General features: G+C 36.5%; 1 protein-coding gene across 4 annotated transcripts in view; it reads left to right on the top strand.

Moving 5' to 3' along the window:
• RELCH (RAB11 binding and LisH domain, coiled-coil and HEAT repeat containing) overlaps nt 1–23,386 on the top strand; it is a 77,697-nt gene that overhangs the window by 43,041 nt on the left and 11,270 nt on the right. For 3 of the 4 annotated variants that reach the window (XM_064426913.1, XM_064426903.1, XM_064426927.1), the window contains 16 exons: nt 3,171–3,261; nt 6,904–6,975; nt 7,770–7,910; nt 8,409–8,573; nt 9,271–9,418; nt 11,303–11,459; nt 12,008–12,131; nt 12,845–12,893; nt 13,288–13,367; nt 14,157–14,263; nt 14,846–14,945; nt 18,843–18,925; nt 19,851–19,914; nt 21,451–21,589; nt 21,952–22,068; nt 23,033–23,121. In XM_064426913.1, coding sequence (XP_064282983.1) covers nt 3,171–3,261; nt 6,904–6,975; nt 7,770–7,910; nt 8,409–8,573; nt 9,271–9,418; nt 11,303–11,459; nt 12,008–12,131; nt 12,845–12,893; nt 13,288–13,367; nt 14,157–14,263; nt 14,846–14,945; nt 18,843–18,925; nt 19,851–19,914; nt 21,451–21,589; nt 21,952–22,068; nt 23,033–23,121 — 1,726 coding nt within the window. The remainder of the gene's footprint in view (nt 1–3,170; nt 3,262–6,903; nt 6,976–7,769; nt 7,911–8,408; nt 8,574–9,270; nt 9,419–11,302; nt 11,460–12,007; nt 12,132–12,844; nt 12,894–13,287; nt 13,368–14,156; nt 14,264–14,845; nt 14,946–18,842; nt 18,926–19,850; nt 19,915–21,450; nt 21,590–21,951; nt 22,069–23,032; nt 23,122–23,386) is intronic. The other variant, XR_010365864.1, reaches the window with a different exon arrangement.

Below are 23,386 nucleotides of genomic sequence, written 5' to 3'. Positions count from 1 at the left end.
TGAAGTGTTCAGGCATCTTTCTAAACCGTTCCCATGGTAAAATTTAGAGATTAGGTATAACTGAAAGCCATGGCTTTGGAGACAAAAAAAAAAAAGGCAAAAAAAAGCTTAAATAAACAAAAGCAACTTGTAGCATAGTGGCACCATGTAGATTGAAATTACAAAAAGGTACAGTCTTGGTTCTACTTCAGAGTAATTAGAAAACTGCTTCTGGAATGTTTTGAATGTCCCAGTGGATTGAGAAGCTAAAATAATTTGTGGTTGAAGGGGAAGGAAATTGCATCTCACCTGGAGTCTCTTATGATTAATTTGTTACAGGATTGATGGCCTATCAAGTAGACTTTTCATATCCCCCTATAGACGCATTAGGTGTGTCTTTCCCAGCAGTTAAGAAAGAAGAAAAAGCTTCTTTTCCTTGAATTTTTTCAATTTTTGTTGCAAATTAGAGATTTATATATAAAAAATAACTTGTTTCCATGAGAAATCTGGGAAAAATAGTCTGCCATAAACTCTAGGACAAAGCATGCATATACATTTTTACATTTGCACACATAGAAATAATAATTGCTTTTAAAGGTGCCATAACCTGATGGAAAACCAGTAAAGATTCCATGAAATAAAATAGATTCTGAGTAGTAATTAAATAGAACATACTTTTTCAGAATTTAAGGGGGATTACATTTATAGATTTGTATGGAATTGTATTATGCATGCTTTGTTTTTATCTGAATACATTTAAATAATATCTTAGCAGCCTTATGCAATATGAAGTGAGCAGAGACATTCAGGTTTAGTCACCAGAAGATGATGTTCACTATCTCTTGTTACTTGTTTACCTTCTGCTGTACTGCACAGGCCTACTACATTGTACCTTGATGTAGCAGCTGATTAGTTGACATTTCTAATTTGCTAAATCCGAGAGACTGAAATGTGACATTGCATTTCTAAGAATGAACCCATTAAAAGAAGTATTTTGTTTTAAAATGTCAAATATCGGAAGTATGTTGACAGTTATGCAGAAAGCCTGGATTATACCTCTTGCCCATGGGAGCTGCATTTTGGTGCTTAGCATATTTCTGTAGTCTTTACACTTACATGATATGTAACAAGGCCACTTGTATCCTCATGGCTTTGCTCATTAGTGTCCTATTCAACTTTTTAAAATGCCTATCAAATTCTATTCTGCAAAGGAGCAAAAATATGTTCACATAACCTCCTTTTTGTACAACTATGTTAGTTTTGAAGGCTAGGAGTCATGAAGAAGTGAGATTAATGTTTGGCTCTAATAGGACTAAGATTAAAACATTGCTTCAGTCACCTCTTATTCAGATCCTTACAACTTTCCTTTCCCTGAAATGCTGACTGTTATCATATGCTGTTAAAATGGTTGCAGTAAAATATTTTAAACCTTATTTTAAAATGTTTTTTAAATGTCTTCAAATTCTCATATTGGTAAGCAGGGCAAAAAGAAATCTGACTTAATTTTGAGATTTCATGGAACTTTTTGAAAAAGGTTTGATTTAAGAAAAAGTATTTTATCCCATTTATAATGCAGAAAAATTCAAGTGATTACTGTGTTCTGCTATTTCCTAATGTCTTAAAAATATATTTTTTCTTCCCAGTTCTGTGATTAGGTACAATGTATAGAGCCAAAGACAGTAATTCAAATGTCTATTTTGTTTGCAGTGAAACTGAGAATCACCAGGCTTTTGTCTCCATATTGCTATCAGCTGTTGATTTCTTGAGTCTTATCTAATAATTTTTGTTTTCTCCCTACTTTTTACCTTAATCAAAGGCCTAGTTCTCTGAATGTGGTAGAGAGGTAAAAAACCCAAACACACAACACAGAAGAGCTTGCTCTGATTGTTGGCATAAAGAATGCTGGGATTTTAAAAAAAAACTTTTTTGATAGGATCTTTCTCCTAAAAAATTCTTAAAGTGAATGAGTCTTTTTTTGATGGAGTATGTTCTCTATGGAGTTAAAAGATAACCAGCAAAATCTCTGCCTTTCAACCTTAAGGGGATGCTATTGGTACAGAAAATATTATGAGTCTAGACATAACACTAAAATGGTAACAAATTAATTCTGGCTTACATTTCACAGAGGAATGATAATAAACTCTGAGTGGTGTTCTGATCTTACTGAGGGGGTGATAAAGTTGAGTCTCATGTCCACACATTATCATTTGAAACTGGGTGTTTAATAATTCATGTAGGCTCTAAAGGTAAATAGAATTGGTGAATTGCATGCAAAGTTGGTACTATTCCAATCCTATCAACAGGAAAAATAGAAGTAAAAACATCTTAGCAAGATAGACACTCATTAAATAAAATACCACAAATGACAATTTAGTACAGTCTTACTGAAATTTTGTATATACCTCTTTGCCTATAAAACTGATGGAACAATTGCAATTTCTTGCAAATTTAATGAAAGGTGAAAAAGTATAAGAATATGAATACAAATAACGGGTATCATAGATCCTACTGGTTGATTACTTGCTTTGATTTTTTAGTGGTCTTTACAAGATTTCTCACACGAGCAAAGTTCAGTATTTTGTGAGAGATGACAGTAACTTGCATGTCAGAATGTTGCAAAACTATGTCATAAAAGAAATAAGCTGCTTGCTCTGAAGGAAGTTCAGTTTAGAAGCATCTCAAGTGCTTCTAAATAAAATCAATCTACTTCAGTGAAATCCTGATGATATGATAGTATTAGTTATCTGCATGATAGTATTCAGTACTTTTACTGCATGATAGTATTCAGTACTAAGAATTAAATGAGAGATTTAGTCAGAGACTCCCAGTTTCAGACTTGAGAAAGTCAGAAATACCCAAGTCAGAGATTCTCGGACTGGTTTATGGAGTTGAGGATCTGCAAGATTTTGGAAAAGGCATTCTGAATATAAAACCAAGTAAAATCATAGAGTAGTTTGGCTTGGAAGGGATGTTTGAAGATCATGTAAGCAAATCCCCGCCCTGCAAAGAGCAGGGATATTAGTGGCTTTCAATTTAATATTTAGTGTTTAAATCATTGTGGATGGTGTGAAATCTTGACTGCAGACAACTACCTATTGCCTGTCAGCATGCACTTTTCCTAACTTAAGGAATGTATATTATATATTATAAAACTTTATAAACAGGTTAAAGCTTTAAATATATCTTTTCAGACAGATGATACTGACTGGGTGTGTGGCATTTGCCCGACATGTTGGACCAACACGTGTAGAAGCTGAACTTTTACCACAGTGTTGGGAGCAGGTAACTGATTAGTGTTTGCTTTATGCTCCAAAATCAGTTAAAACTTCATAAATTTGAGTTTTACTTGTTCGAGGGGGAGGTTTTGGGTTTGGTTTTCAGAAAGATATTTGGATGTTCTTTGTTCTCATCATATATATTTTTATCTAGCATTAAAAACACCTCAGAAGCAGAAAGCATATTAAAGACCATCTGGAGAGATTTTAGTTAGCTGCTTGTACTTGAATAAGCTTGTTATATTGAAGTGTAGATAAGCACAGGTTCATCATCAGTGTCGTGTAACATATTGCTAGATAGGTACCTTTATAATTTTTACTCTGCCTTCCAGCCTGTTGGGAATCCATTTTCATTCAAATATTTTATTTGCTGATTTTTTTTAATGTTATATTAAGTCCCTGGAGCAGTGTCCACACCAGCTAGTTTAAATTCTTAAACAGAAAATCAAAGACCAAAGTACTCATAAGCAAGTCTCTCATAGTGATCTTTTTTTACAGATACTCCAAATTAATAGAAATAACTGAACAACCAAATGGAAATGTTTTTTACTGTTTCGTCTGAGGCATAGAACCAGAATAACATGAGCTCAGGTGAAAATCTGTTGTATTTTCCTACCACGTTGAAGGAAAGGGAGTTCATCATTGCCTGAAAGACAATGAATAACTAAGCCATGACGGAGTGGGAATGCCTGCTTTGATGGCAGAGTTGTTCTGGTCTGGTAGTTTTCTACTGTTCCTTGCATAACACAGCAATCTGTGTTTCCCAATACAGTCTAAGCTTTAATAGCCTTAATGCTTTCTGACAGTAGAAGTATGAATTATATGCAGCGTTTGTGCTTGTTGTGAATGACTGATGTATCTGGTGATTAAGTGAAGGTCTCATGACAGTAGTAGTTTGAAAGGAGCCATACAAAGAATTCTGTATTTTTGCCTAATTTTGTAATCAACATTTTCTTTTCTTAGTCCTCATAAAATTTAAACTGTGCTTGAAAAGAACTATCTCACCTCAGTAAGAGCACATTTTTTTTCATCCACTTCTTGCTAATTGCTGATGCAAAAGAGAAATGAGTCCAATTGTACAAGTACAGCATATCAGACTGCCAAGTCATATGGCATAGTGCACTTACCTAATGCAGTTTGCCAGACTTTGTTTGGCAGTACTGGAACCAGGTCATTATTTTCTCCACTGAAATACCAGCTGAATCTTATTATCACAAGTCTTGAATTTGTAGAAGGAACTCTAGTATAGACATAATTTTCTACTTTTTGCAGTAGGTGTATAAATCATGAAAAGGATTCATGCTCTTCATCTCCAACCAAAATATGTTTACAGATGCAAAGGACTGGGCCCTCAGGAAATTCATCCGTTTCATTGATACATTGTGGAGCTCAGTTATCAGTCTAGACTTTTTAATCACTATACCTGCTCTTTAGCAGTTAAAATTTGGTAATTGACTCAGTTTAGTTGAAGGCTCTATGAATGCTAAAAGGGTCACTCAAAACTAGTGCCCAGTTGTTGGCTTCCAAAATTGGAATACTGCTTACTAAAGACGAAAGGAAAATAAATCAAAATAAATATTTTAGTTACATTTCGTTTCCAAAGGCTACTCATCTTCTGTGAACACAAACCTGAGAGAAATTTCAGTCTTTTTTCCTCCAGTATGTTTTTGCAATATCAGGGGTGATATTTATATTGCCATGCCAGACCACCTAAAACCAGCTGAAACTAGTCATTGCTGTTTCCCACAGGTAGGCAGAGCTCCAGAAGACGATGTGTGTCTCTGCTCCCAGTGGGGAATTTGCATTTGAAAAGATGGCACATAAGTAAAAGATTTTACAGAATAATAAAGAAGTTAGGGTTGGAAGGGACCCTAAAGACCATTAGCTCCAAGCCCTATCCAACCTGGCCTTGAAAACTTCCTGGGATGGGCATCCACAGCTTCTCTGGGCAGCTTGTTCCAGTGCCTCATCACCTTCACAGCCTAGTAGGTTTTAAAGCAGCCTCTTACCTGTCCATAATATTTTTCATCTATGAAATCTCCATACTTCCAAAAATTATTGCAGGTGCTCTACTGGTGAATGAATGCAAAATAATGATAGACACACTCAAAGAACATTCTCATGCTTGAGACTTCAGTTTAGTCCTGAAGCTGTTAAGTCTCTTTGAAATACCTTTTCCACACTTGATTCTTGAGAGAGTTCTCAGTAATTTCATACCAGAGCAGTCAGAGTCAGGCATCATTGTTGAGTGTGCTGAGCCAGTCATCTCAGAAAGTTATCAGGTTGGTTGTGCCATTTTTTCCATGTATATATGTGCTGGCTATTTCCAGACACCTTCTTGTCCTTCAGATGTTTGGAAATGCTTTCTAAGGCAGATTGCTCCAACAGCTTCCCAGGAGCTGATGTGAGGCAGACTGGCCTGTGTTTTACTGGGTTCTCTGTCTTACCCTTCCTGGAGGTAGCAGTGACATTTGCTTTCTTCCAGTCCTCAGGAACTTCCCCCATTGCCACAACATTTTGTTAATTGTCAGCAGTGTTCTTTGAATGCCATCAGCCAGATCCCTGAGCACCCATTGGTACATCCCCATCAGGGCCCACAGACTAGTGTATGTGCAATTTCTTCAGATGTTTCCTGGCCTGTTAGTTTCTGCCCAAGGTACTCCTGGTGCCAGAATTTGGCATGGATTTTAGGGACCTCAAAGTACTGAAGGCAAGGCTTTGAAGATAGAGACAAAGAAGGCAGTGAGTACTTCGGTCTTTTTTCATGGTGAGATGGCTGCCTCACCAAGCCTATATACTACATAGCAAGAAAGAAACAATTGCACCAAATGCTGCATATCCTATTTTATCTGACAATATCAAAAAATTCACATTTTACTCTCAGCATGGTACCATAGAAGTTTTTATTCACAAAGAATTGAAACACTTCATTGTTTCATTGTACAACCATTACACAGACCACTAAGTCTGGCTCCACCAGAATGCACACTTGATTCTGAAGTGTCAATAATAAGTAATAAATTTGTAAGGTAGAATTTTCAAGTAATTTTTGAGTAGAAAGGGGAAATACCACAGGATCAAGAGGTTCTTGATAATATTAATTGTTTTTAGAGGTGTGGCATTTATGCTGGAGAGCAGAACTTGAATAGAATGCAAATGTGTGTGTCTTCTTTGGACTGATTGCTCAGCAAGACCTGTGCAGCTCTGCTACACTGCTTGGCTCAGAGCACTAGAGGGCACTTGTGCAGCTCCTGGAGGAACAGTGCTCCTGAAAGGCTTCATAAGACAAAATATTTCATGTCATGCCAGTTCAGGAGTTATGCAGATTCTTTAGAGTACAGCAGCCCATCCGCTGCTTTCCTTTTTATTCCGTATATGTACATGCTTCTCATAAACATATGTGCTTCTCTGACTCTTTCCCTACTGTAAGCTATGCCTTAGAGGACAGCTGCCTCATTTTTATGCCTCAGTGCAAGAATTTGAGGCTGCTTAGTACCCAGGTGCAACTTCTGTGAGCTCAGTCAGTGTTTATTGAAGAGGTGCAGACATACCCCTCTACCAGGGTGTGCACCCCTCTGCAGTTCATTCTGACCACATTTTGGATGCTGGTAACTGCAAAGCAAATAGTCCATCTGTTTCTCTTTACCAGATCAACCACAAGTACCCAGAGCGACGGCTACTGGTAGCAGAATCCTGTGGAGCTCTAGCACCTTACCTTCCAGTAAGTATTAATAGACTCCAAATACCTGCTAGGGAAAGCAAGGGAAAAATCTGATGCATGATGTAAGCATCCTGTATCATTTTAAATACTACTAAGTGTGTATGTTATGCATAGACAGTCACATTGTCTTCTACTCTATCACACATGAGATTCATAAGTCACTTTAAGAAGGAGAGAGTTTGTTATGAAGAAATACAGGTTAATCTAGCTATAAAATGTTTCTAAAAACAACATGAATATTCATGTCAGTAAAAATGAGGCAAAGAGATAGTTAGGACCAATTAAGGAAACAATCTATGAAAAAGGAATTGGCACCCAACTGTAGTGTAGTTCTTCAGACACTGTGGAATGTTACATCAAGAGTGCTGCCAGTTAGAAGAAGCAGTGAAATAATGTCAGTGGTAAACTAGAATTTGAAGCTTCAGAGAAAGGGTGGGGGAAAATTTTTAAATTAAAACCCAATTTCTCCAATTTAGCAATATAGTGATTACTTGAAGTCTAGGCCTATAATAGTTTTGCTGCTGTTAGTTATTTTTGGTTCCATGTGAATGAAAGGACCTTAGTTCTGTGCTTAGTAGGACAAAAGTCTCTCTAATGAAGCTACTGACATTTTATATTCATTCATCTTCTATTGTGAAAGCTGAACATGTAATATTCATAAAGGATTTTATGGTTGGAGGAAGGAATTTTCTTTGTGAGCACTAATAGAAGTGGAAACTTTTTATTACAGTTGCTACAAACCCGCATTTCTTGTTTCATTGGCTTTAACAAATGTGTTTCTCATTTACAAACAGAAAGAAATTCGTAGTTCATTAGTACTTTCCATGCTGCAACAAATGCTAATGGAAGATAAGGCAGATCTGGTACGAGAAGCTGTGATCAAAAGCCTTGGCATCATTATGGGCTATATTGATGATCCAGATAAATATCAGCAGGTATCATTTGGTTTGGGTTCTGTATGTATAAAATGCTTTCTATAGATATTTCATAAATAATGAAGGAGGTTGTATAATAATAGAGGGTTGTTTAAATTCTTGCATTTTTATTAATTCTTTCAGATACTTTTAAAAATTGATTATTTATATGTATGTTGATTTTACTATATCACCAAGACAAAACAGAAAAACTACAAGTAGCCTTCGAATTTCAGGTGTAAGCCTTATACAGAAGCTGCTGTAATAGTTCATTATCTGCCTTTAAGAGCATACCACTTCACTGCCCATCTGATATTATTAGCCAGTTTGTCATGATCCCTTACTAGCACAGATTCGTTTGCTACAACAGAGCCTACCTATAGTTCATCTTAGTGCTGCCCAGTAGTGTTTCACATAAGTGAAAATAAAGAACTTTTCTCTTTGAGTTTTTGAAGGCAGAGTGGTAAAATGTGTATCAATTTTTGGGACATCATTGCATTCTTTACTGTCTTTTATCAGGGTTTTGAACTGCTGCTTTCAGCTTTAGGAGACCCTTCAGAACGTGTGGTTAGTGCAACACATCAGGTATTTTTACCTGCTTATGCTGCCTGGACAACAGAACTGGGAAATTTACAGTTCCATCTTATACCTACACTGCTTAATAAAATTGAAAAATTGCTCAGGGTATGTACTCAGCTGTTTCTACACTGGAGAATTTTCTTTGTGTTCTTCACTTGTACTTTGGAAGAAGGGGAAATAAAAAAAACCAAGAAAAAACACCAAACTTCCCCCAAACTAAACATACTCTTCTTTAATACTGTTCTGTTTTATAACCTAATAGCATTGCCCCATGTCTAAATTGTGTGGAATTTGGTAAACTGCAGTTTTTATTAAATAAGCAAGAAAAGTAGATTTGAACGGTTAAGTTAGGCCATTTCCAGTTATGATCCAGTTTGCACATTTCATTTGATAGATATCTCAGAGATTCTGGAAAAATTGTGTGCCTCATAACTATCTAACACAATGAAAGAAGATGCTTGCATTCAGAGTACAGATGACTTGTTTATTCGGTTTAGATGGCTTCGTCTCTGAGGCAAAGGATCCACATTTCCAAAATGTGCTGAAAAATGTTCTTTCAAAATATCAGTCTGTTCATAAGTATGAGCTGCTAAATGCCAAAGGCTATATTGCCTGAATCTTTTGAGTTAGAGGTGACCTAAGAGTGGCAAAATATGCTTATGATTAGGCTAAATTGCTTTATAATTAGTGTGTCTGCGTAGAAACTCATTACAGATGTGTTGATGCCTTGCCAGGGAATACATGCCTAAGGAGCAGATCTTCCAAACTGAAAACTTCCAAATTAATGTCCTGTTTGTTTCAGGAAGGAGAACATGGCTTGGATGAACATAAGCTCCACATGTATCTGTCTGCCCTGCAGTCATTGATTCCTTCACTGTTTGCACTGGTGCTACAGAATGCACCTTTTACAAGCAAGGCTAAACTTCAGGGAGAAGTACCACAAATAGAAGGTAAATTATTCATTTCTGTTATGTCAATTTTTTTTATATTTGTCTGCCTCAGTAAATTCTTAAGTAATCCTTCCCTTTTTCACCTCTTGCTATGCTTGAAATACCTGATTATCACAAAAAAACTTTCATCTATTTTTCTCTACTTCTTTTAAGAAGCTTTTAGAAAGCAAAGCAATTTTTAATTCTACTTCCTAAAGGTTTCTAAAGAACTGATTTCCATTAATAGCCAATAATAGCTCAGAAAGGCTGGTCTCAGATTCAGTTAATCCTTACAAATTTATGGAGTGGGGAAAAACACAGCATAATGCAGCAGCATCACCATCTGTTATTTATCTGTGTAATATCCTAGAAGATCATCCCGTTCCTGGAAGTGTTCAAGGGCCAGATTGAGTGGAGCTTTGAGCAACCTGGTCTGGTGGAAGGTGTCCTGCCATGGTTGTAGGGTTGGAACTACGTGATCTTTAAGGTGCCTTCCAACCCAAACCATTCTATGACTGAATGGCCTCATGGTGAAGTTGTCCTTAGATCAGCAAACCTAGCCTGTGGAGTGTTTTCTACTGTTGCAAATATTTTAAAGAGGTTATTGGTAGCACCTGCCCATGCTGATAATAGTGCTGTGTGTGAAGATGCAAAGGAAGGGTAACAAAGGAGAATTTGGAGAACAGCTAGTGGTACATTACTGTCTGATACTCCTTTGAAAATGGAGTCATGGTAAGGCTCATATATCTGACTTGGGTAATTTGAAGATGAGCACTTTCTCACTGAGTGGTTACTATTTAAATAACAAATTCAAAAATTTCAGGTTTCAGCCTAGTCTTCTCCAGGTTGAACAAGCACAGCTCTTTCAGCCTTTTTGCATAGGAAAGGTGCTCTATCTTTTTGTTCAGGCTTTTGTAGCCCTCCTTGGAATTTACTCCAGCAGGTCCATGTCTTTCCTATGATGGGGACCCCAGAGCTGAATGCAACACTCCAAGTGGAGTCTCATGAGAGAGAAGTTGAGGGCTAGGATCACCTTCCTCATCCTGCTGGCCATGCTGCTTTGGATACAGACCAGGATAGTGTTGGTTTTCTAGTCTGGGTCATGTCCAGTTTTATCATTCACCAGTACACCCAAGTCTGCTCTCAATCCTTTCATACCCCCAGCCTGCATTGCCCTGACCCACGTGCAGCACCTTGCACTTGGCCTTGTTGAGCCTCATGAGATTCCCATGAGCCCATTTCTCAAGCTTGTCCAGGTCCCTCTGGATGGTGTCCTGTCCCTTAGGTGTGTCACTGCACCACTAGCTTGGTGTCATCTGCAGACTTGCCAAAGGTGCACTCGATCCCTTTGTCTGTCTTTAGTGAAGAGAGTGAACACTACTGCTCCCAGTATGGACCCTTGAGAGGCACAACTTGTCACTAATGTCCATCTGGACATTAAGGCATTGACCCCTGTCCTCAAGGTGTGAGCATCCAGTCAATTCCTCATTCACTGAATAGCTGATCCATCAAATTCATATTTATCCAGCTTAGAGAGGATGTTTTGGGAGACTGTCAGAGGCCTTAGAACAATGCAGATAGGTGACATCTGTAGCTCTTCCCTGTTCACAGCTGTAGTCACTCCATCACAGGGGGCCACTAGGTTGGCCAGGCAGGGTTTGACCTTGGTCAATCTGTGCTGGAAATAATAATAACATAATCTCCCTGTATTTTCTCTTTTTAACTGAGCATTACATAATCTCTTCAGAGATTATTTTAACTCAATGATTTTTAAAAAGCAAATTGATAAACCTACAGAGAAGGCACTTAATGAGTTTCACAGTTTCTTATCTGTTGTTTCTGACATCACCTCCATAGTATTTTCATCTTCTTTCATCCGTGGCTGCTTGTTCTCTGCTGTTACAGTCACTAGGTTTCCCCGACCCGTGTCGCCTCTTCAGGACGTCGCCGTCATCATTGGAAGCCGCGAGCAGCTGGCGGTGCTGTTGCAGCTGTACGATCATCAGCTGGAACATGAGGGCACCACAGGCTGGGAGACTCTGCTCTGGGTAGTCAATCAGCTGTGAGTTCATTTGTGTCTTAGGATACCTAATTTTAAAACGTGTCAAAATTAATAGGTCTTAAGCATGGTCAGGTTTAACAATTACTGAATATGAGAACGCTAAGAACAATTGCATTTGAGAATTACTAAAGAGGAAAACTTAATTTATTTAAGGCAGTTTTATTTTCATGCTGACTTGCCTTTGATTGTATTCAGAAAATACAAACTCTAGCAGAACATGAAGGTAACTAATTGCTCTGAAAACTTGTTTCTTTTCTTTTTGCATCAGTATAGTTAATACTCTTGTGAAGTAAATATTGTTGTATTCTGACTATCTCATGATAGCAACAGATGTTTGAAAATATGGGTCAGACTTTTCTGGCACTTAAACCCTTCCTTTCTTCATGGGTCAGGAATTGTACAGAACATGTAGCTAACTTTATTAGAACCAGTAGTGTTCTGCGTGTGCAAGTATTTACTAATATCAGCAATAAATCTATACAAATGTAAATGGACAAAATCAAAAAGTCAGAGTAGTGTTTAATATCCTTTTCTTTCCTGATTTTTAGGCTACCACAGCTTATAGAAATAGTTGGCAAGATCAATGTAGCATCAACTGCTTGTGTCCATGAGTTCTCTAGATTTTTCTGGAGACTTTGTAGGACATTTGGGAAAATTTTTACAAACACTAAGGTAAGAGATTACTTTAAATACTCTACATACTTGGTAACATAAAGTCTCTATATTTACATTATGTTGGAACACCCACAATTTGTGATCATTTATATTTTCATGTCACATTGATGCTTTTCCATAAGTACATTTAAACCTGCTATTTTTGGAGTTCTCTTTGTGTGCTTTTCTGGTTTTGGTAATTTTGAAATTGCCTTCTCATCTTGCCCAACCAGGGACAATTTTTTTTAAAACTATATTCTTCATATTTCTTTTGTGAATGACAGAGAGAGTAGGAGAGATCATCCTAATTCTGGTTATTTAACAATTTACTTTCTTCAGAGCAGCATGTTATTCACTCTTTGCACTGTACATAAGTACTCCAGCTTTACTTGATTAAGAAATTTGAAGTTGATGCCTTCCCAGCCTGAAATATTTTCTGTAGGTGGTATCTATACATTTTTATCAATGAATTATATAATTTTTCTCAATAAAATTCTAAAATACTTCAAAGGAAATTGTCAAACAGCAGAGGATTGCCTAAAGACAAAACTCTGTTAGCAGTATGTACTGCCTCCAGAGAGGGGATTGTTGTTGTTTTGTTTGGTGGGGGGGGGTTGTTTTTTGGGCTTTTTTTGGGCTTTTGCAATTCTTTTTGTTTTTCTAATTGACGCTGGTAACAGGTCAATTACTATTGACCAATTCTTACACGAGATTCATCATCCTTTGTATAGGTAAAACCACAGTTCCAGGAAATCTTAAGACTGTCTGAGGAAAACATAGGTGCGTAGCCTTTTACTGAAATAAATTGTTCTTAACTACAACAGGAAAAAAAAACCTTTCAATCTCTTGTTCAAATAACATTGTCAGGCTGTAGTTCTCAAATTTGTTGTCTTTGTGAAATGTTGAAAAATCTAGTCTTAATCTGACTGGAGCACTCTGAAGTTGTAGATTGTGTGTAAAGTAAAAAAAATTCTGAAATCCAAATACTCTTTGAGTATTACATAAGCACGTTTCTGTATATATACATATATATGCATATAAATTCATGTATATATAAAAAGATAATTGAATCTATAATACTTAAATGTACACATATAAGTCTGCTATAGATAATATATATGTTCTGTACTCGTATGTATGTATAAAACCTCAGTTCTTCACTGTGTTTCATTAGATTCCACAGCAGGCAATGGTGTGCTAACAAAAGCCACAGTTCCCATCTATGCAACAGGGGTCCTTACATGTTATATTCAGGTAGGTTTGGGTTTCTGTTTCTTTGTTGTATAATAGTGTGTGAAACTTATTTTTTAAAAAAATACCAAAACATTACTGTGTTCATTGAAAACTTACTGTTCTTGTACGTTGAAGATGGGTAGATGAATGGGCAGCTGCAAATACATTTACAAGCAAAGTTTTCTAGTCATATGGTGATGCACATTTAGATCATGTGTTACCATGCCCCTCTATCAAAATTCTGTTAATGTTATTCCTGAAATGGGTTCTCAGCCATTTAAGTGTGAACTTGGCAAACATCATGGTGCAAAACAAGTAGTGAAACAGGTAAATTGCCATTTGAAGTCTAGTTACTAGAGTCTTAAAATTTTAATGTTACCTAGTACTAAAAAAAGCACACTATAAATCTTACCTAATCCTCCAGCAATGAGCAGTCAACTTCTAGTACACACATATCTTACAGGAAAAAAAAGAAATTCTTCATAATCTTGCAAATTTTTAGTGGATTATGATTTATTAACTTTCAGGAGTCATAAATGTGCTTAAGTACTGTTCTTAGAAGTTTCTTTAAGAAAAGAATTTATGCATGAGTATGTGCTTAGTAGATGAAACACAATCTCATCATGTGATTGCTTTGAAAGGCTCTTGTTTTTTACACACATTTTTGAAGTTCCTAAGAAAATAGTTAAATGTTTAATCTCATTTGTTCTTTTTCATAGTTTGTCTCCTGTACAGCTGTAGGTTGCCATCATAACCTCAGCAATCCTTCCAGCACATTCATCAGTGTACTCCCTTCTTCCCTTCTTTCAGGAAGAAGACCGCAAGCTGTTAGTTGGATTCCTAGAAGATGTAATGACCATGCTTTCACTGTCCCATGCTCCTCTTGATAGCCTGAAAGCTTCCTTTGTGGAACTAGGGTAAAGAATATACCTTGCGGTTAACTACATCTAAATACATTAGAAGCTTTTTATAAAAGCTGCTCATCTATTTGTAATTTTAAACAACTGTGATGCTTTGGGTGAATAAAGGGTATACTTGCTTTTTCCCCCTGGTGTAAATGTAGTTTCGAGGTTAAAAATGTAGCAATTGGAAAAAAATAAATCTGAAGTGTAAAAGAGGAACACTGAAATCCAAACAAAAGATTTCCACAAAAACAACGCATTGAGAATACAATGGAAATTGATTTTGTGTTTACCATACTATTGTCATTTTTTCTAGATAAGTATTTGCTTTTGATAGAATTCATTGAAAATTATGTTTTTAAAGTTGAGCTTGGGGTTCTTTTAATTAACTTGAAAAAGGAACATATTTTCTAGACTGCAACATGTTGCAAGTCTTTAAGAATGGGATAAGTATTTTGTATCCTTCAGAAAGGATAAATGCTGGAGTTTTAGATTTGTTGAACAAGGAATTCTTAAGACTGCATTTTTTAGGTAAAGAACATACCCAAGGCTTGGGAGTATTTTTGTTTGATCACTTGCCCAACTATTTTGTTCTAGTGCAAACCCAGCTTATCATGAGCTGCTATTAACTGTTTTGTGGTATGGAGTTGTGCATACTTCTGCTCTTGTTCGGTGTACAGCTGCTAGAATGTTTGAGGTAAGTGTTGTCCAAACTGTTTTTCACTTTTTTAAAACTAGAGTTTATTTTTTAAAACAGGGATTAATCAGACAATGTTGCTACATTCTTGATAATTACAAACAACTTAAGCTGTGTACTGTGTGATGGAGCAGGAGGTTGTTGTTCAGCTGTTTCTGTATCTGTTCTCTGTTCAGCAGCACATCTTTCTATAGGTCTGTAGTTCAATACAAGCATCTCTGAGTTTTAACTTCTGCTTTTGCTATTCAACACATCATCAGTAGTCTAATATACAGCTTACCATTTTCAGTAGATCTTGTGTATGCTCATACAATGCACTTGCATTGCAATTCAAAATAGTTTTCTTTGTACCAGATATGGTGGTGAAGACACACATGTAACTGATTTTATATTTTTTGTAGAAATTACAAGAATTCAAAAAGAATTTACAGTTACTTTACTTGCCTCAATGGCAGCTTCATTTTTCCCTTATTATCTATAAGTGTTGATCAGAATAAAGACTGAAATGTATACCTAGTAAGTTTGCTTTTATTTTCACATCATGCCTTTGTTTCATCAAATGTTCATTTTAAAAGGCATATGCAAAAACTCTGGGACATACTCCACTGGCTGAACAAAGAGAACTTTCTGTCCTTTGCTTGTTAGAAAAACATATTTCTAATCACCATTACTTTTTCCTTCTCTTTTTTTGGGCATTTTTCCATATATGTCTCATTTGGATAGCTTTGGAGGGGACCTCTAGCTGAACCTGACATCTTGTGTCCATTTGCAAAAACTAATCTGAAGTCTGCCCCAGAAAAAAAAAGAGCACTTAACATATCCATCAGCTTTCTTTAGTGACACTCTCCAAGTCAGAGCAGAGAGAGCAGTAAACAACCACAGCAACCTCCATCCTGAGACTTCAGTTGAAAACATCCAACTGTGTCCTTTTTTTCCGGTTTGTTTGGGGTTTTTCTTCCCCTCATTTTAAAAAGGAAATGGCAACTTTTGGACACCATTACAATCTGTTTGCATATTTTCCCTCTCACAAAAGCATTTCTTATATCCTATTTGTAATAATAAGCTCTTTTCCCTAATGAATATTAGACGAACATATGAAACACCTCAGTTACAACAGACTGTTGTCTTGGTTGCAGCTTCTTTTCAAATTCAGCTGATTGTTGATTATTTTTAGGCTGTCTATGCATGCTAGTTCATATTTTGTTTCTTTTCGTATTTCAATTTTTACCAAAGCCTAGGCAGCTGTCTTTTAAATGCTTTTCTTATGTGAAAATAGTAGCATATTGCTATTTCCTGGATAGCCATGGTGCTCATATTTATACATGGCATTGTGTAAATTTGGGAAGTCACCTGTGCAAAGAGGTAGTAATAGCTGGTTTCACTACTGGAAGATTCCATCACTCAAGGAATTTCTGTGACCTCAGAGGCTGCTGAATGGCAAAGCCCAATGATTAGATTATAGGACGAAGGGTTTGTGACAGCTGTATGAGAACAGTGAAGATTCTGAGCAGCACAGAGACCTTTAAGTCTGTTAAGGGTTGGAAGGACACAGAAGTGATGTGGGGCCTTTCCACTCCCTCGCTTCTTTGAGGCTGGAAGCTTTGTGCTACCATTTTTAAGCTGTAGTATGTATCAGTAATTATCTAGAGGAATCAAAAAAAGGTAACAATTTACATTGTCTGTCTCACTCTAACTTTACATGCTGCTACACAGCTTTGCCCACCCAGCTGTTCCTGTTGCTTCTGTATTAATGTTTGTAGTCAGCAGCTTCCCATTTGAATGTTGTTACAAACAGATTTGATTGCTCTGATTGGAATGTGAATAAGTATAAGTTGACTTATACATAAGCTTTGCTAGTCTGTTTGGGTTCAGGGCTAGGGACACATCTTCAGAATGACACTTGTATTATAAAGCATGTTTTATTTTCTGTATGATGGAGTGCATCTGTTCACCATGCTTTGCCATACTTAAAAATGTGGCAGACCAGAAAGGAATGAAGCTGAGATCATTTTATATTATTTGCTAATTATACAAATCCCAAGTGTTTTTTGTTTTTTTTTCAAAGCACTCTATAACTGCTAGGCTTTTCTCTTAAAGAAGATTCATAAAGAAAACTCAAGTCTCTGTTTGTCCAAGATCGAAAATTTTAAGCAATCTCTATTTTAATAAATGTGAAAATTAGTAAAGCTATATGAGAGTAAAACCATCATAAGCAAACCATGAGCTATGTCCTTAACAGCTGTTTGAAGAGTAGCCCATGAACTCAACAGATTGGCACTTGGAGTTGTTGCCAATGTAAATAATTGTGAAATGTATTAATGTTAAAATGTTGTAGTTGAACTGACATCCTAATACTTTCTGAATAACAAGTATAGGATGTTGCAACTTTGCTACTCCAGGTGCTTTGCAGCAATAGTGTCTTATGTTCTTAAACAGCTTCTCCCTGTTCTTCCTTCTCCAGTAATTGTCTGTGAGGCCACACTCTGTTCCATGTCTCTGTGCACTCATGCATGCACACACATACGTGTTGTTTAATAGCAATCATGTGCACACATAAATGTTGCTTAATAGGAAGCTTTTGAAAAGTCAGGCTCCTTTGAATATTTTACAGCTTACTTTGGTTTAAATTCAGAGCTGGTAAAGCAGGAATGCTCTAACAAATAGCAGAATGTAAAATCTTCTCTAGTTAGAGGATGTAAATACTGTCTGGTTTTGGTACTGATATACTGACAGCTACTGCTTTTTGCTGGGGAATGGCTTAGAATTTAATCTGTGTTCATTATGCAATATGAGTAATCAGAATATAGCTAAATATTGAAAAGACATTTCATATTTCTCATACAAACTTACTGATAAGATTTTTATATTCATCTCCTAAAACCAGCAAATATATGCAGACTTCCTTACATGAGAACCAAAATGGAAATATCTAATCTTTCTTCATTTTATTAATGAAGACAAAATTCACCATTTTGTTGAATATGAAAAAAGTTTGCAACTTGGTTTGAAAATTAGTGGATTTTCATATGAAGAAAGTAGGTAAAGGGCATGTGCAACATATGCAGCAAATGCTTGTGTATAACTACGTACGTAATATAAAAAAATCACCTGGGAACATCTGCATTCAAACAACCTTGTTGTGTTCATGGATAATGAGTTTTACTGTGACTTCAAGCTTTTAATGTTTGGGATGCACAGCCACAAATACATCTCTTCCTTAGCTTGCAAAAAAAACCTGAGGAAATATATTTCATGGATAGTTCAAGGATTCTCCATTTTCTCCATGCACAGACCGGCATGCATACTGTGTGGATGGTTGTTGAATATCAAGAAGTCCTGAATGATTTTCAGAAAAACATTCTGGCATCTGAGAAGATGCTGTTTGTCTCATTGTAAAAGGTGTGAGAGGTATCACTCAATGTGGGGAAATCTACACACATTTGGCCTAGTCAAGACTTGTGTGTTGCATGTGACAGCCACCTACTATGATAAATACTGTTGTGTTGAGTTAGGAACAGCATTTACATGAAATCATCAAATTCAAATTGATATCGCTTTAGCACTTAATTATACATAACTTCATTTATAGTTATAATTGTATCTGAAATAAAACATGCAATTACTTGCTAAAGGTTTGAGTTCAAGTTTTAAAAGATCTGAAAATAAAGAAAACATTGAATTTGTCACGTTTGTGCTGACTGCCAGGCCACTTTAGCTTTCTTCATGCCTTTGCATTTATGAAGCTCTAGTGTAGCAGTATTTGCTTAGCTTCTAATTTTGGTTTGCTTTTTGTGTTTTTTCTTTCTCTCTCTTGGTTTTGCCGTTCTTCTTCCCATGATACTGTGCTCGCTCTTTCCGTGCGTCACCTGTGATACCCCCCCTGCTCCGACCATTCAGCTGTTGGTGAAGGGGGTACATGAAACTCTGGTAGCTCAGAGAGTTGTTCCTGCTCTCATTACTCTCTCCAGTGACCCTGAAATGTAAGTTCCCTGACTGTCGTATATACCTGGCATCCCTCTTAATACTTAGAAAGAAATAACCATCAGTTATGTCTCTTAATCTAGCTGAACAGAAATTGAATTACTTTTAAAGGAAAGTAACCTTTAAATCATTTATTTCCAAATAAAAAGGTTTACTGCAACATCTGGAATTAAACTGTATAAAAATTCTGAATGAACTTGAAATAGAAAACTTAAATTCATGTAATTAAATTTTTGTTTATATTTGATCGTGTTCTCAGTTTTCAAATTTACTTGCATCATTTCTAGCAGAAAGCTGGATACTACTATTCTGTAATGCTATCAGCTTTGCTACTGCAAAATTAAGTATCATCTGCATTAATGAAATGCAGAGTACTTTTGGCTGCATCTCATTTCTGATAGACAACCGTGGCACTTCAATTCATGGACATTCTGATGTGGTATTTCTTTCAAGCTAAGGAGGGATGCTTTGCTAATCTCACTAACAATTTGTTACTAACAGATGCTCCAGCATGAATAGAGTCTTAGTGGCTTTAATGTCTTGTGTGGGTGACTAAACCAAGAACAACCCCAAGAGTCTGCCTGCCCATCCTCAGTCACAGCTAACCCAGTTCTTCACGTTTACCAAAGCGTTTTTTATTGCATGTTGACTGGTTTACAGCTGGCTCTTCGAGGCATGAGTGAAGCCTTAGTTGACAAGCGGGTTGCTCCGGCCCTTGTTACCTTGTCCAGTGATCCTGAATTGTGAGTTTCAGACTGAGACCTTGAGTTAATCCTGTCTTTTTCCTGGTCTGCCTTTTTTTTTTTTTCCCTTTGTTATTGCTAGAAACTAATGTAACTTAAAAGTACTAATTTTTAAATTTTTATATAAGTAATTTGTTCTTGGTGTTGATTACATCTTAAAGACCCTGTTCTTCCATTGTAGTTCAGTAAGGATTGCTACAATCCCTGCTTTTGGGACCATCATGGAAACTGTTACTCAGAGAGAGGTAAGACACCTGTTGTCACCTGTGTTTTTGTACCATAAGAAGAGGATGATCTTTTATTCAGGATTTATAAAAAAAAAGAGCAAATAATAAATTCTTTCTTTCTTTCTTTCTTTCTTTCTTTGTCATATTCTTTTCCAAAGTGCCTTTGGATTTTGCAATGGCCTTTTTTTTCTCTCTAAACAAACCAACCCTTGTAACTAATAAAAACATTTCCTTCTAAATCTCAACCAAACATAAACAGAGACAGATAAGTAGAGGGGAGGCCTGTGCTAGAGGATGGGAAATCCCATGCTCAAAATGTTTTTTTAAAACCTTCTCCAGCACAGTTGTGAAATCTGACTCCATTATTTCCAAGTGAAATAGTTCTATTTTAAAATGGTGACCAAAAACATCCACATATTGTGCTATTGTATATTGTACTTTTTTAGATGCTTTGGGGTATGCTGCTTGGCTCCCAAATACTTTAGAAGAACACAAAACTCTTGTTGTTCCAGTTATATCTGCTGGTTTAGCCCTTGGTGTCCAAGATGGCATTGAAAGACATAATGACATCAGCAAAGTATTCCTTGAAAATAATGCAGAGATGCAGTTCCTCCTCGTTTATTAAATGATGATACTATCGTAATAGATGAGAATTATGAAGACAGGATTCTGCTGTAAACAGTAGAAAACTGGTTTTTGTTTCATGTAACAACTGTGCAATCGAATTTCTTCTGGAAGTCCTTGCAGCTTTTTGCAGAGCTTGCATTCTTCCCGTAATTTCAACATATTCTAAAAGAATGTGTTTGAGGAAATGTGAGTAATGTGAGTCAAGTCAGTGATGACTCACACGTACTTGGACGATGGAAAAGTTAGAATTTTGCAGCTTGAAATGCATGCCTATAATCAGTTGGGAAGAATATTGTTTTGTTACCACACAGAAATTACTGTATCCATTGCACTAATTATGATAAGCCATAGTGTACAGAGGTGAGAGCACCTTCCAAAATGTATCATAAAATCTTATTTTTTCAAGTTTGACTCCAAATTAAATGCCTATCTCATTTTCAGTTTTCTAGCCTTTAGTTGAAGAAATCTTTGTGATTCCATTGATTTTATGATGGCTACTTTTGCATCTCTGTCCTCTGCAAAAAAAAAATTTCAACCTATTAATTGAGATACATTACAAAAAAAAGTTATTGATTTCTAATTAAACAGGAAAACTCTGTAGTTATTAGTTATTAAGTAAGAGGGAAACTGTAATAGCAGGGAAAAAAAGGGAGTATCAGACTCAAGGAAACCTCAGGAGGAAAGATCAGCTATATGGGAGCACCTGTCGTTAAAAGATCAGATTAAAACTCTCGTAACAGTCTTTAAAACATAGAGGTGCATTGAAGAGTTTGAAACATCCTCTTAGATAACATCTGTAAATTAGAAGAAAGTCCAAGATCTGTCATCTGAAATGCAAAAGATTGTAAATTTTCTCTGAACTGATCATAACAATTTCTAACATCTTGATTCTTTTGTGTTCTTTCTATTTCTCTGGGAATATTAAAGCTTCTGGAGAGAGTAAAAATGCAGCTGGCATCTTTCCTGGAGGACCCTCAGTATCAAGACCAACATTCTTTACATACAGAAATCATAAAAACATTTGGAAGAGTTGGACCTAACGCTGAGCCCAGATTTAGAGACGAATGTAAGTTGCATCCATGGGAAGGTGCAGTCTTCTTCTCTCTGTCCAAAAGCTAATAGGTATGCTGGTTACATTGGTGGGGTTTTTCTTTCTTTTCTGTAAAATATTTCAAAGGTACTCCAAGGTACATTTTTATTTTAGGTAGTGCTACCACAAATTTTTATTTCAAGTTTGAGTCAATCCATTGAATGTGCAAGGTCAATCCCATCAAAGGCAATTGCTAGCAGTTCTTCCATGCTGATGTGTGAAGTTTCAAATTCCTGCAGTTGCCACATAGCACTGCAGGAATTTGATGCAGGAGTTTAATGCTAAACAAGTCTGTGGAAAGCAGTTTCAAATACTTATTCCTGTATTTACTTTTCCAGTTGTTATTCCACACTTGCACAAGTTAGCCTTGGTCAACAACCAGCAGTCTGTTGATTCGAAGAGATTGGATATCGCTACCCACCTGTTTGAGTCCTACAGTGCTCTTTCCTGTTGTTGTATCCTTTTTTCAGGGGAAATCTTGCTGTTATTTCTCTGGTGGTGAGAGAAGCTTAATATTAGACAAATAACTAAGTTTGTCTTTGAATCTGTGATATAAAACGTGATCTATTCAACATAAGGGGGAGGTTTTCAGAGATGGTGAATATCGTGGATTAGCTGGACACCAGGTGCCCCCCAAGCCACTCTCCTTCCCCTCCTCAGCAGGATGGATGAGGGTGGGGAAGAAAATCAGATGGAGGAAAAACTCATGACAAAATAAAGGCAAATTAGTAAAGTATAAGCTATGTATGGAAGCAAAGCAAATGAGAAGATTTTCAGGGCTTCAGCAGATGTAGCAGTTGCTCCAGAACACAATCATAACAACAGATGGTCTCCTGCCCTGCCACCACCACTTTCTCTTAGTTTTTGTATCTGAATAGGCATCATATGGTGTGGAACATCCCTCTGGTCAGTTTGGGTCAGCTGTCCAGGCTGTGTGCTCTCCCCCAGCCTACTGATGGGGGGGAATGCTGAGAGACAGCACCAATGCTGTGCCAGCACTGCTCTGCAGTAGCCTAAGCACTGGTGTGTTACCAACACCTTCCTAGGTATTAGTGAAAAGCACAGCACTGAGGACTGCTGTGCAGAAAATTAATTCCAGCTCAGCCAGACCCCATAAAGTGGAACTGATAGATATTTCAAAAAACAAAGCTAAAATAAAAAAAACAAACCTCTTGATCTTAAACAATAAATCAAGAAAAAAAATCTTAAAATAATTATATAGATGCATGAAATACATTATGTTAAATATGTTTAAGATCTTTTTTTCCTTTTTATTAGTCATGAAGTGTCAAATGCTGTTCCATTTTCTTAGTTTAGCTGCTGCCCCTGTGTTCCATAAAACAACATTATCAGAAGACACGAAAAAAAGTATAATTTCAAAAGGCAATTCTTACAATACCTTAACAACCTGGGTTTTAGTTATTTCAGAGGATTTAATGGTCAATCACTTTTTGCCGGGACTCAAGTGTTTACGAACTGACATGGAACATCTCTCTCCAGAGCATGAGGTAAGCAGTAAACTATATTTACTGAGTATGAGATGTAGGTAGCAGAAGTTGAAATGTGATGACATTTAAAACCAGAAGTTAAGGAGAGCTGCTCATAAGTGGTTTCAAAACATGACATTGAGGAGGTTTCTTTAATAAAGAATAGGTCATATGATTTCAAAACCAGTAAAATATATTTCTAAACTGAGGATCTCTGCAGACAAATACTCAACTGTCAGAAATGCATGTCAAAACACACATCTTCCTAGATTAAAGAAAAAGGAAA

This window comes from Passer domesticus, chromosome 1 (assembly GCF_036417665.1).
Source record: "Passer domesticus isolate bPasDom1 chromosome 1, bPasDom1.hap1, whole genome shotgun sequence".
NCBI classification, from domain to species: domain Eukaryota; kingdom Metazoa; phylum Chordata; class Aves; order Passeriformes; family Passeridae; genus Passer; species Passer domesticus.
This window is presented reverse-complemented; position numbering and strand designations above follow the sequence as displayed.